The sequence below is a fragment of the Mya arenaria genome, chromosome 7 (assembly GCF_026914265.1).
Source record: "Mya arenaria isolate MELC-2E11 chromosome 7, ASM2691426v1".
Lineage (NCBI taxonomy): Eukaryota > Metazoa > Mollusca > Bivalvia > Myida > Myidae > Mya > Mya arenaria.
Genome location: NC_069128.1, coordinates 54,688,047 through 54,702,514, shown reverse-complemented (window position 1 = coordinate 54,702,514; position 14,468 = coordinate 54,688,047). Strand labels below are relative to the sequence as shown.

The 14,468-nt window shown below is 39.5% G+C and overlaps 1 protein-coding gene across 1 annotated transcript; it reads right to left on the bottom strand.

Annotated features, from left to right (window-relative positions):
• Window positions 1–227: 227 nt before the first annotated feature.
• Window positions 228–13,800, bottom strand: LOC128239955 (thrombospondin-2-like). The gene is made up of 10 exons (XM_052956419.1): window positions 13,754–13,800; window positions 13,448–13,498; window positions 11,715–11,794; window positions 11,448–11,516; window positions 10,858–10,990; window positions 10,325–10,447; window positions 9,813–9,983; window positions 9,470–9,640; window positions 1,681–1,821; window positions 228–1,165 (listed from the first exon to the last, which is right to left on the bottom strand). The coding sequence occupies exons 1-10, from the start codon at window positions 13,758–13,760 to the stop codon at window positions 762–764; spliced, it is 1,350 nt and encodes a 449-aa protein (XP_052812379.1). The 5' UTR covers window positions 13,761–13,800; the 3' UTR covers window positions 228–761.
• Between the last annotated feature and the right edge of the window lie 668 nt (window positions 13,801–14,468).

Here is a 14,468-nt window from a genome sequence, read left to right as displayed (position 1 = left end):
GCAAGGCGGTAACCCAATCATTTATTGATACAGCTATTTTGATGTATGTGTGGTCTGTTTATAGAGTTCGTACGTCGTGTGTCTCTCATTCAGTGTATTTTAGACCCGTACCGTGTGCCTCTATAAATTATTTGTACTTGAATGATTACATAGTGGGCTTGTCCCTGTAGAAATCTTTGTTTTATTGATATTAATTCGCCTAAAATATAATACAAAATAAGTCGATATACATTAAACTTTATCTTTATCTAACTTTATTTATTATACCTGAAGTGAACAACTACGATAACACCAAAACATGTAGGAAATGTTTTTTTTTGTTTCACCCTGTTTATCTTATGTAGGTGCTCACTTCTAAACTTTGTTCCATGGATGTTATATACATATATTTCGTCATAAAGCATCGAAAGCGTCGTTTAAAAAAAGTGAAATAAAGAACTAGTCAAAGTAAACAAGCGAAATGTCTTGAATACCAATCATATCAATGTTTCGAAGGCCAAAATCTGCATGGATAAACAGACAATGACTTATGATAATGTTCGAAAAATGTTATTGTTAGTTTTAACTGTTTAGTTTCGTGTACTAGCAAGCAATATTCATCTTTATCCTTGTGTTTGTATATATATAAATCAACCGGAAGAAGAATGTTAAGATATATCAATTTCATACAACAAGTTGGTATATAAAAAAAACTTGAATTCATTCGCGAGCGTTACAGATATATATGCGCTCGGCATCAATTCAGTTGCTTAGTTATATGTCTATTGAATTAAAACCCCACTGAATGAAGTCCAGAACGATGTCGGATCATCGAATAACGGGATTCTGTCTGCCGCTGACGTGAACACTCTGACTTGGTCGCCTGTACGCAAGAGCACTGGAGCAGAAGCAGTAGCACAATCGTAGTCCCCAGAGCCATGCGCTCTGTTGCCAGCTATTGCTAGTTCAGACCCAGACAACGGAACATGTCTCAGTTGGACATTAACGGTTTGTCCATTGCTTGTACAAATCTGAGCAGAAAAGAAGAACTGTCCTTCGACAGGCGCGACAAAGGAGCCGTTGTTGCTTTGATAACCGTGGCCGAGATTGTCAACAACAGAAGGGTAGGTCAAGTAATTTGTCTGGAACAGACTGTGGCCATGGGCATTAAAGTAAACCAAACCACCTGAAAGTAATCGAAAAGGAGCTGACGGATTGTTTATATACATTATAATATACGAGGATCAATGAACAAAAACGCGTACTCTGCATATCACCCAGTTTATCGACATATTATTAATGTTAATTATTTAGCCATATCAGATATAGTTCTTGCCATAACTGAACTGTGAAAAAAACAAGGTTATAACAAAATAATCGTTTCAAATTTTCACTTTTTGATCAATTATCTGAAAAGTAGCTTGTTGCAGTTGAAGGTTTATTTTTGGAAATAAAAAAAACAGCAGAACTACTCTGAGAAACATTAAACAAATAAAAGTCACATCAGCACATGCGTTCGATACAATTTTGTGCCAGAAAAACAACACAAATTCCTGCTCCATATTTTGTTTAATGGAAGTCTCTAATTCAACACTTTCACTTTCAACACTAATTTAGCATTTCCAAAACGTAGCCTTGCGTTTATTTTTTTCTGTAGTGTTGGAAAAGTAAAACTGATAATGGTCCTGTATTTTGAAATACCTGAGCATGGTTTAGTTTGCATATCTGATCCTGCACACTGCTTGCCGAACATGGATGGTTCAGGGTTGTTGCAGCTGCGGTTTCGCGCAAGTTGCCTTCCCTCACATACACCCCAAGGCGACCATTGTGACCAGCCACCGTCTTAACAGGCATATATGGTTGACTTACATAAATAAGATAGGGGTGAAGATTACTCATTTACAAATTAGTAAAAGGATCTTGATTTTAATGGTGAATAAGAAACATTCTTAATAGATATTTTATCGACAAAACAACAACTACCAACAAATCCAAGATTTCAGATCCCTGTCGTTTAAACTGTGAAATGTAGCAGAACAATTGACTTCAGGAGGTTCAAAATTGTCCTACAACACGGTAAAGATCGTCAGACTTAGGTTTATCATTGTTCTACAACACTGTAAAGAGGGTCAGACTTAGGTTCATCATTGTTCTACAACACTGTAAAGAGGGTCAGACTCAGGTTTATCATTGTCCTACAACACGGTAAAGAGGGTCAGACTCAGGTTTATCATTGGCCTACAACATTGTAAAGAGGGTCAGACTCAGGTTTATCATTGTCCTACTACACTTTCAAGAGGGTCAGACTAAGGTCAATCATTGTCCAACAACACTTTCAAGAGAGTCAGACTCAGGTTTATCATTGTCCTACGACTCTGTAAAGAGGGTCAGACTCAGGTTTATCATTGTCGTACAACACTGTAAAGAGGATCAGACTAAGGTCAATCATTGTCCAACAACACTTTCAAGAGGGTCAGACTCAAGTTTATCATTGTCCTACAACACTGTCTAGAGGGTCAGAATCAGGTTTATCATTGTCCTACTACACTGTCAAGAGGGTCAGACTCAGGTTTATCATTGTCCTACTACACTGTAAAGAGGGTCAGACTAAGGTCAATCATTGTCCAACAACACTTTCAAGAGGGTCAGACTCAAGTTTATCATTGTCCTACAACACTGTCAAGAGGGTCAGACTCAGGTTCATCATTGTCGTACAACACTGTAAAGAGGGTCAGACTCAGGTTTATCATTGTCCTACAACATTGTCAAGAGGGTCAGACTCAGGTTTATCATTGTCCTACAACACTGTAAAGAGTGTCAGTCTGAGGTTCATCATTGTCCTACAACACTGTCAAGAGGGTCAGACTCAGGTTCATCATTGTCGTACAACACTGTAAAGAGGGTCAGACTCAGGTTTATCATTGTCCTACGACTCTGTAAAGAGGGTCAGACTCAAGTTTATCATTGTCCTAAAACACTGTCATGAGGGTCAGACTCAGGTTCATCATTGTCGTACAACACTGTAAAGAGGGTCAGACTCAGGTTTATCATTGTCCTACAACACTGTCAAGATCGTCAGACTCAGGTTTATCATTGTCCTACAACACTGTCAAGATCGTCAGATTCAGGTTCATCATTGTCCTACAACACGGTAAAGAGGGTCAGATTCAGGTTTATCATTGTCCTACAACACTGTAAAGAGGGTCAGACTCAGGTTTATCATTGTCCTACAACACGGTAAGGAGGGTCAGACTCGGGTTTATCATTGTCCTAAAACTCTGTCAAGAGGGTCAGACTCAGGTTCATCATTGTCCTTCATCCCTGTAAAGAGGGTCAGACTCAGATTCATCATTGTCCTACATCACTGTCAAGAGGGTCAGACTCAGGTTAATCATTGTCCTAAATCACTGTCAAAAGGGTCTTACTGAGGTTCATCATTGTCCTACATCCCTGTCAAGAGGGTCAGACTCAGGTTCATCATTGTCCTACATCACTGTCAAGTGGGTCAGACTTAGATTAATCATTGTCCTACATCAATGTCAAGAGGGTCAGAATCAGGTTCATAATTGTCCTACATCACTGTCAAGAGGGTCATACTCAGGTTTATCATTGTCCTACAACAAAGTCAAGATCGTCAGACTCAGGTTTATCATTGTTCTACAACACTGCAAAGAGGGTCAGACTCAGGTTCATCATTGTCCTACATCCCTGTAAAGAGAGTCAGACTCAGGTTTATCATTGTCCTACGACTCTGTAAAGAGCGTGAGACTCAGGTTTATCATTGTCCTACAACACTGTAAAGAGGTTCAGACTAAGGTTCATCATTGTCTTACTACACTGTAAAGAGGGTCAGACTCAGGTTTATCATTGTCCTACTACACTGTAAAGAGGGTCAGACCCAGGTTCATCATTGCCCTACATCCCTGTAAAGAGCGTCAGACTCAGGTTTATCATTGTCTTACGACTCTGTAAAGAGCGTCAGACTCAGGTTTATCATTGTCCTACATCCCTGTAAAGAGCGTCAGACTCAGGTTTATCATTGTCTTACGACTCTGTAAAGAGCGTCAGACTCAGGTTTATCATTGTCCTACAACACGGTAAAGAGGGTCAGACTCAGGTTGATCATTGTTCTACGACTCTGTAAAGAGCGTCAAACTCCGGTTAATCATTGTCCTACAACACGGTAAAGAGGGCCAGACTCAGGTTTATCATTGTTCTACGACTCTGTAAAGAGCGTCAAACTCCGGTTAATCATTGTCCTACAACACGGTAAAGTGGGCCAGACTCAGGTTTATCATTGTTCTACAACACTGTAAAGAACGTCAGACTCAGGTTTATCATTGTCCTACAACACGGTAAAGAGGGTCAGACTCAGGTTTATCATTGTCCTACAACACTGTAAAGAGGATCAGACTCAGGTTTGTCATTGTCCTAAAACACGGTAAAGAGGGTCAGACTCAGGTTCATCATTGTCCTAAAACTCTGTCAAGAGGGCCAGACTCAGGTTCATCATTATCCTACATCACCGTCAAGAGGGTTAGACTCAGGTCCATCATTGTCGTACAACACTATCAAGAGGGTCAGACTCAGGTCCATCATTGTCCTAAATCCCTGTAAAGAGCGTCAGACTCAGGTTTATTATTGTCCTACGACTCCGTAATGAGCGTCAGACTCAGGTTTATCAGTGTCCTACAACACAGTAAAGAGGGTCAGACTCAGGTTTATCATTGTCCTACGACTCTGTAAAGAGCGGCAGACTCCGGTTCATCATTGTCCTACAACACGGTAAAGAGGGTCAGACTCAGGTTTATCATTGTCTTAAAACACGGTAAAGAGGGTCAGATTCAGGTTTATCATTGTCCTACGACTCTGTAAAGAGCGGCGGACTCCGGTTTATCATTGTCCTACAACACGGTAAAGAGGGTCAGACTCAGGTTTATCATTGTCCTACAACACGGTAAAGAGGGTCAGACTCAGGTTTATCATTGTCCTACAACACGGCAAAGAGGGTCAGACTCAGGTTTATCATTGTCCTACAACACGGCAAAGAGGGTCAGACTCAGGTTTATCATTGTCCTACAACACTGTAAAGAGGGTCAGACTCAGGTTTATCATTGTCCGAAAACTCTGTCAAGAGAGTCAGACTCAGGTTCATCATTGTCCTACATCACTGTCAAGAGGGTCAGACTCAGGTTAACCATTGTCCTACATCACTGTAAAGAGGGTCAGACTCAGGTTTATCATTGTCCTACAACACGGTAAAGAGGGTCATACTTAGGTTTATCATTGTCCTAAAACTCTGTCAAGAAGGTCAGTCTCAGGTTCATCATTGTCCTTCATCCCTGTCAAAATGGTCAGACTCAGGTTCATCATTGTCCTACATCACTGTCAAGAGGGTCAGACTCAGGTTCACCATTGTCCTACATCACTGTCAAGAGGGTCAGACTTAGATTAATCATTGTCCTACATCACTGTCAAGAGGGTCAGAATCAGGTTCATAATTGTCCTACATCACTGTCAAGACGGTCATACTCAGGTTCATCATTGTCCTACATCCCTGTACAGAGCGTCGGACTCAGGTTTATCATTGTTCTACGACTCTGTAAAGAGCGTCAGACTCAGGTTTATCATTGTCCTACAACACGGTATAGAGGGTCAGACTCAGGTTTATCATTGTCCTACGACTCTGTAAAGAGGATCAGACTCAGGTTTATCATTGTCCTACAACACGATAAAGAGGGTCAGACTCAGGTTTATCATTGTCCTACAACACGGTAAAGAGGGTCAGACTCAGATTTATCATTGTCCTACAACACTGTAAAGAGGGTCAGACTAAGGTTCATCATTGTCCTACTACACTGTAAAGAGGGTCTCACTCAGGTTTATCATTGTCCTACTACACTGTAAAGAGGGTCAAACTCAGGTTCATCATTGTCCTACATCCCTGTAAAGAGCGTCAGACTCAGGTTTATCATTGTCCTACAACACGGTAAAGAGGGTCAGACTCAAGTTTATCATTGTCCTACAACACGGTAAAGAGCGTCAGACTCAGGTTTATCATTGTCCTACAACACGGTCAAGAGGGTCAGACTCAGATTTATCATTGTCCTACAACACTGTAAAGAGGGTCAGACTAAGGTTCATCATTGTCCTACTACACTGTAAAGAGGGTCTCACTCAGGTTTATCATTGTCCTACTACACTGTAAAGAGGGTCAAACTCAGGTTCATCATTGTCCTACATCCCTGTAAAGAGCGTCAGACTCAGGTTTATCATTGTCCTACAACACGGTAAAGAGGGTCAGACTCAAGTTTATCATTGTCCTACAACACGGTAAAGAGCGTCAGACTCAGGTTTATCATTGTCCTTCAACACGGTCAAGAGGGTCAGACTCAGGTTCATCATTGTCCTACATCATTGTCAAGAGGGTCCGACTCAGGTTAACCATTGTCCTACAACACTGTAAAGAGGGTCAGACTCAGGTTAATAATTGTCCTACATCACTGTCAAGAGGGTCAGACTCAGGTTAATCATTGTCCTACATCCCTGTCAAGAGAGTCAGACTCAGATTAATCATTGTCCTACATCACTGTCAAGAGGGTCAGACTCAAATTCATCATTGTCCTACATCACTGTCAAGAGAGTCAGACTCAGGTTAATCATTGTCCTACATCCCTGTCAAGAGAGTCATACTGAGGTTCATCATTGTCCTACATCACTGTCAAGAGAGTCAGACTCAGGTTAATCATTGTCCAACATCACTGTCAAGAGAGTTAGACTCAGGTTAATCATTGTCCTACATCCCTGTCAAGAGAGTCATACTGAGGTTCATCATTGTCCTACATCACTGTCAAGAGAGTCAGACTCAGGTTAATCATTGTCCAACATCACTGTCAAGAGGGTCAGACTCAGGTTAATCATTGTCCTACATCACTGTCAAGAGGGTCATACTGAGGTTCATCATTGTCCTACATCACTGTCAAGAGGGTCAGACTCAGGTTAATCATTGTCCTACATCACTGTCAAGAGTGTCAGACTCAGGTTAATCATTGTCCTACATCACTGTAAAGATGGTCAGACTCAGGTTAATCATTGTCCTACATCACTGTCAAGAGGGTCAGACTCAGGTTAATCATTGTCCTACTTCCCTGTCAAGAGAGTCAGACTCAGATTCATCATGGTCCTACATCACTGTAAAGAGAGTCAGGCTCAGATTCATCATGGTCCTACATCACTGTCAAGAGAGTCAGACTGAGATTCATCATTGTCCTACATCACTGTCAAGAGAGTCAGACTCAGGTTAACCATTGTCCTACAACACTGTAAAGAGGGTCAGATTCAAATTCATTATTGTCCTACATCCCTGTCAAGAGAGTCAGACTCAGATTCATTATTGTCCTACATCACTGTCAAGAGGGTCAGACTCAGATTCATCATTGTCCTACATCACTGTCAAGAGGGTCAGACTCAGGTTCATCATTGTCCTACATCACTGTCCTGAGGATCAGGCATACTTCAACAGCAGTTTATTTAACGTTACTTAATACACATCATTTGCCTTTTTATTTCAGAAAGTTAACCAAAACAGTATTTTTTTCCGTTTAGGCCACAACAAATTGATCATTTGTTCGTCGGATTTGAAGAACCAAAAATTCGAAAAACGAAAAAAAAATAAAAAAAACTTTTTTTTTGCGCCCGCACTTACTATTTGGCCGCGCATATTATTTATTTTTTTTACTTCTGAATTTCCTCTATTTTCTGAAGTTTTTTTACTTAAAATTTGAACCTGCAACGTCGACTTCGCCTTTTATTGAAGGTATTTCCATGCTTTACATTCTCCGCGAGCAAACTTTCCTCGTTCAGAACAAAATCAGGTCCGGGTAACCGCAAAACAGCCGATATTTGTTGACAGTCTTTTTTGTCGGGAATATTTTGCAGGACGCACCGTTGTTATCTATTTCCGGTATTTATTTGCAGGATACTTTCAGTTTTCGTTAATGTTAAATACACATTTTTAATTGAAAATCAGTGTCATAGTCAATGGATTATAGTCTTCAGTAAACAACAACAGTTTCACAGCGTCGAAGGCAATAATTATTTATGTGTGTTTTAAGTAATTCATTGTTTTGTACTCAAAATTTATTGTTAAATAATAATTAAATCAGATTTTGAGTGCAAAACTTATATTAAAATACACGGACACTCGACTTACAACAAATGAACATGTTTTCGTGAGTTATTTTTTAAATTCTAAAATGCATTTCTCAGTTTTATACTCGTAATTGATAAAAATAGAAGGACTTGTAAATGCTTAAGAAACAGTCTGTATTTATGCACCATTCAATTGTAACCATGCCCCCCCCCCCCCACCAGGACCGGGGGTATAACGGAGATAGCCGGTGAAATGGGCCGTGTTTTCACCTTCCAGGTGGCCCCGCAGTGCCGTTGGTTTTACCCGGGGTTGGCTGGACCGAAAGTCAAAGTCCCCGCTATTCCCCGGACCTTGGGGGTCGTGGTTACAATTGACTAGTGCATTACACATACATACACAGTATAAAAATAACATCAGTAAAATCAGAAAATAAAACCTTTTATAAGTAAAATGACTGTTTTAATTTTCTCAATTCTTTGTTCTTATCCACTTGTTTTCTTTGATCGATTTGTAGTAAAGTGGCCTGTTATTAAAGTGGCCTGTTTCTTACGGGCATTGAAGCTATGGAGGGTGTCATGATTTTTTGTTTCAAGGCACGGACCTATAAACCATTGGTTCGTGGTAAAGGCGAGGTCTTGAAAGGGAAACATCTTTATTCCACCACCTGCTCTAATATAATGACCGGTGCCACATTTGCAGATTTGTTTAATACTGCTTCAATTGTGTTGTCCCGCAATTTAATCGGCAGTGTCTTAAGTAATAGTAAAGCACTGGATCTTGTTGCCATTTGTTATATATTGAGACAGATTTACATGTGATACAATCAAAACCTTTTCATTTATATATAAACTAAGAACCTATGTTTGCAATTAAAAAGCATTTCTTGACATATTGCATGATAAATTTAGTAAGAAATAAACTTTTTAATTTTTATTTTATTTTTCGCCTTGCACTCGCCTCTGAGTTGCCTTAAATTTAAAAAAAAGTATCTTAATTTTTTTTTCGCTCGCTCGCTCCTACTTTTTTGGGGCAAAATCCGTAGAACAAATGATCAATTTGTTGTGGCCTTAGTTAAAGGTAATTATCCGATCAGATTGGCGTAATTTTTGTGTTCAGCCTGTTCTCTTTGTTTTGCAATGATAACAATTAGCCTATTCTTGTTACTGGTCGAAGCAGGCATTCACCGATTTGCAATGAATGACATCGAACCTGAGCTCTTTTATATGATGTAGTAAGGACAAAGGTTGTCTTTGGCTGTTGTATTATAGCATTTTGATAGGTATGACGTTCCGATAATATTTATTTAAAACCTGTTACGAAAGTAGTTGTTGCCCATACCAGCACACGGTCTTTGCATGCATATCCTTGCTTCAAATGGATCTCCGAAGCAGTGGTCACCACATCTATCCGGCTTAGGGTTATTGCAATTCCTCTGACGGGTAGCAAGTCCTGCATCACAGGACACAGAACAAGCACTCCAACGATTCCAAACGCTCCATCCGCCATCAACTGGTTAACATATCATCTTATACTGGTGAATAGCAAAACCAATGAACATTTGTTAAAAAGTTCGACTTTCTAGACGGTAAATTTTCCACTACTTTACATGTGCTAGATCAACTGTGTATGTCCTGATATTTATGTGGTGAAAAAATCCAATGCATAAAATATTCAAGCTCACCGGGGCATAGTTCCCTGACGCAGACCTTTTTCTCATTCTCTGAACCTACACAATCCGTACCGCCGTTTTTCGGTTCTGGATTAGTGCAGGTGCGTGTACGCAATTGTGTCCCATTTTCGCATGTGACGTCACATTGACCCCAGCTAGACCAGTCAGCCCAGTTTCCATCAACTTGTGATATAAACAGAGGCATTCACCACATTATTCTCTTTATAGCAAATAGCTACGTTTTGATTTCATCGCTCTGCTTCCCATAGCACGGCAGACTAGTTTTCAAGACTCAGTATATTTGATAATTTATACACGATTTCGCTCACATTAAAGCACGCATGATTGCAGTTATACTGGAATGCGAAGCCAGAATGCATGAACAGCAGCATAATTTCAAGGTTCAGAATCGGCATGTGCAGAAATTTTCTATTCCCTTTAACGATTCAGAATACTATTTTTTGTGACGTCACTCATTGAAATAAATAAATAAAATTAACTTCTAAAGTAATATTTAACAGTACCAAGATTGCAAAGTCCACAATACTTTGGACATATCGTCTTTGCGTGATCCACATCCGAGCATAGATTCAGCAGTGAATTTAGAAGTGCGCAGTCCACGGTCACCGAGTCAATGCATGCGGTTGCTGGAAACAGGTACAGCATCATTCATTTTGTGGACAGCAGGTCTTTATGGAACACGTGTAGGGTTAAGGTTCGAAAAATGAGATCATTCGCAAATCAAACGTCAGAGGTTACATGAATGTATATCTTTCAGTAAAAGAACCTGCGTAAGTAGTGTTTTTAGATTAAAATGATTTAGTTTATGGCATTAACATTTCAATGAATTGCTAACATTCATTTAAAAAAATAAAATTTAAAACTTAAAACACAGGAGTATGCTTAGTTCTTCAGTTTGCCGTCGTTTATGGATCATATGGTTAGTGCGACATGACTTAAGGTTTGGAGGCGTGTCATGAAATTCAAGTTGCCGGAAAATAATGCCATGACAATTGAATTCCTTCTTGGTTTTTCCTTTGAGTTTGATTGTAATTACGTTTTTCGTGATCACAAAGTCTTCCATTGCATTCGTCAGTCAAGCAGCATTCGTGGCAGCCGGTCATTTGGCGAAGATTTAAGGCCCGTCCGACGACATCTGCTCCTCCATGCAGATTGCTGCTTGTGCACAACTGTTATAAAACGTACTATAACTCATTTATTACGGTACGCACTGAAGGTGTGGAAATGCAATCCATAACAAAGTATACGAGTTATGTTCTGTTTAAGGTCAATGTCATGTACCCATAACTGAGGTGATTTTTGAGTATTTTAAAACTATTAATGCTTGCTTAGACCATGACATACTTAAAAGTTAAATCGGAAACACGACTAATTCCTGGGCAAGGTATTTTCTTATCTTAAAAATTAAACCCTTTGAACGATCTAATATTTTTTTTACAAACACAGTATTGATGATATGGTAAAATGAATGCCACAAAAAATATTTAATTATTTCTATATAAATAATGATTACACATCAGTTATTTATATCACGTGTTCTTTTTCCAATTTGTTCGAATTCAGATAATGATCTGTCGTATCGTTGACCATTATGGTAGCGTGATTCTAATGCTGGTACGCTAATACCTCATTGTTTTGGCAGCCCATCTGGTATCGCGTGACAGGTGATGTCTGTGTCGCTTGTACATAACAAGACTAGAAGGAACGAATCCATTGTTTTCATCAATAATACTTTATAACCACACATATGAATTTTCAATCGCGTGCATGTATGTATATTGTTTGTATGAAAATTCCACTGTATTAATATTAACTTTAAAAATAACCAAACACGTAAAGTATATAAATATCAAGGTATGAAGGTGTTTAAACGTGCTTTATACTAATACTTACCTCATCAGAAGCGCATACTGTAGTGTCGTTGCACAAATTCGGTTCAGCGACAGCAGTGCAGTTTAAACATTCCAATGCGCCTGTAATGTATTTATGTCAAGTTAGCGATCTAGTAGCTTAGCAATTCAGTTATTGCCCTTGTGTTCTAGCAATGTGCCTGACACTCGATCAGTGTAATATGAGCGGCATGGTAACCAGTCTAGCACACACAGTTATTGCCCTTGTGTTCTATCAGTGCGCCTTTCACTTGATCAGAGTAATGTTAGCGGCCTGTTGTCCTAGAACATACTATTAGTGCCCTTTTGTTATATCAGTGTCCCGGCTGTTTAATCAGAGTAATATTAGCGGCCTGGTAGCCAAGCATATACAGTTAGTGTCCTTGTGTTCTATCAATATGCCTGCCACTTGATCAGAGTAATATATGCGGCATGGTATTCTAACATATATAGTTTGTGGCCTTATGTTCTATCAATGTGCATGCAACTTGATCAGAGTAATATTAGCGGCCTGGTATCCTAAGACATACAGTTAGTGACCTTGTGTTTTAGCAATGTGTCGGCCACTTGATCAGAGTAATGTAAGCGGCCTGGTTTCCTAGCACACACAGTTAGTGACCTTGTGTTCAGGCTTGGTGCTTGGCACTCGATCACGCCTTATGTTGGCGGTGTAAAATTATATGCATTAACGAACTGACGATGTAGCCAGGAGGAGAAAGGGGCATGTACCCATGACAATTGCAAAGTAAAGCGGACAAGCGGCGTGAAAAGCGGAGTGAAAATTTGGGCCCATATCATGACTTCTTAAATGCAGAGACCTGGCACCATATATGCGACAGTTTAGCAGCATGTTGCCTACGTACAATGTTGTAAGTGGCCTGGACCGAACCGGGGTTAAATTAAGCGGTGTAATTAGAAATAAGCAGCCTGGCAGATAAACGTCGCGCACGTTTTCGTCTTGTATCACGATGCATAAAGGCCGCCGGTGACCCATGACGTTCATGTCGTTAGCGACCTTGTAAAAAAGGCGACGTAAGATAAATAGCAAGACTGTATAACGACTTGATGTGAGCGGCTTGGTACAAAAGAAGTGACGTGTTGCTGATTAGTAGTGTTAGATTAGCCACCTTACACATTACCGACGTAACGTTAGCGTCTTAGCTGATTGGAGCTTGTATTTAACCCACTGGCCTAAAATCGGCGTAACGTTAGCGCCCTGGCTGATTGGAGCGTGTATTTAGCCCACTGACGCACTACCGTTGTAACTTTAGCTGTGTAGCTGATAAGTAGCTTGACTTTAGCTTGTGACCCACTACCGGCGTAACGTTAGCGGCCTAGGCGTATGCCATGTTATACTTATATTTAGGACACAGTTCCTGATTTACACTATTATATTCGGTCTATCGTTTCCGATAATGGAATTAAACAAATTTTCTGAATATAATTTCAAGCGTGTCCTTTAATTCAATTGTTTGACAAACTCAGTTTCATTATTTTCCATGTAGCAGTAAGCAGTTCACGGCAAGCAAATGCGAATTTTCCCTTTTGATGTTCTACATGATGCTATTTGTTGGCGTTTTCTCTAATCGTCTTAATCCTTAAAAATAATATTTTTTCTTGGCTGACTGATCTTTTTTCTTCTATTATTTGTTCACTTAACAATCCTAGACTATTACAACTGTTGGCGATAAAAAAATGAAACTTTAAAATCCTTGTCAAAACGAATGAAAAACATACTCGCTTCTTGAAGACAAGCGGCAATCGACAGCCATATCAATGGTCCGAATCCTGAAAACAGCATTTTTAGCAATTTGGTCATAAAATGTTAAAGAATATAGCAACATTCTTTTAATCAAGAGCGAGTTATTTATCAATTCGCCCATGCGCAATCGCCCGTACATGTAAAGCGGCTTTTTGCGTTTTTATGTTAGAATCTATTTTTATATGACGAAACATTAAGTCTGCCGACTGCATGCGCTGCAGAAAATCTTAAGTTAATTAGAAATACTACTAAACAGGTTTTGGCATAGTAATAATACGAACCGGTCATAATTGTACAGATCTCTTGTCCACGTCTTAACGCCGAATACATTCAAAATTCTGCATTTTCATAAACGTTATCTCAGATCCAAAATATACTGTTCAAAATACGTCCAGTTGCACATGAAAAGTTAAAGTGAGGTGCCATTGTGAAAAAAATATCATAAAAAGAATTAACCAAGAAATTGAAAAATATAGTTTGAGTTTCCCTTGATTTTTAAGTGTCAATAAAATATCATTAGGGTTTAGGCACTTGCATCGTCCAATTGAAGTGCCGGAAAAATTCACAATTAATATTTTAGAAAAGCGTTGACTACCAAAACACCATTAAGCAAATAAACAACCGCCAAATTTCCGTTAAGAAGCGAAAATAACCGCCGAATTTCTATTCAGTCATTAAATGTGTTTTTTTATTAAGTGAGCTATTTAGAAGTTTATGCATGCGCACTTGCTAATACAAAGGCTGTCGTGCGCCATTACGCACTGAACACTAAGCAAGTTGGATTCTGATTTGTGTCTTCTAAACGAATAGCTAACGCATGCGCACTGGCTAATACAAAGGATCTCGTGCGCCACTACGCACTGAAAACTACTATGCAAGTTGGATTCTGATTTGTGTCTTCTAAACGAATAGTTAACGCATGTACACTGGCTAATATAAAGGCAATCGCGCGCCATGATTAGTTTCAATAATCTAAGTCACCCTTTGGAAAGACTA

Bases quoted from the DNA above. Each gene is read 5' to 3' on its own strand.
- LOC128239955 (XM_052956419.1), bottom strand. The intron at 10,991-11,447 runs GTATTAGCGTAC...GTTTTATAACAG, and splicing joins TGGGCTGCCAAAACAATGAG to TTGTGCACAAGCAGCAATCT. The intron at 10,448-10,857 runs GTAATTACAATC...ACCTGTTTCCAG, and splicing joins ACTTTGTGATCACGAAAAAC to CAACCGCATGCATTGACTCG.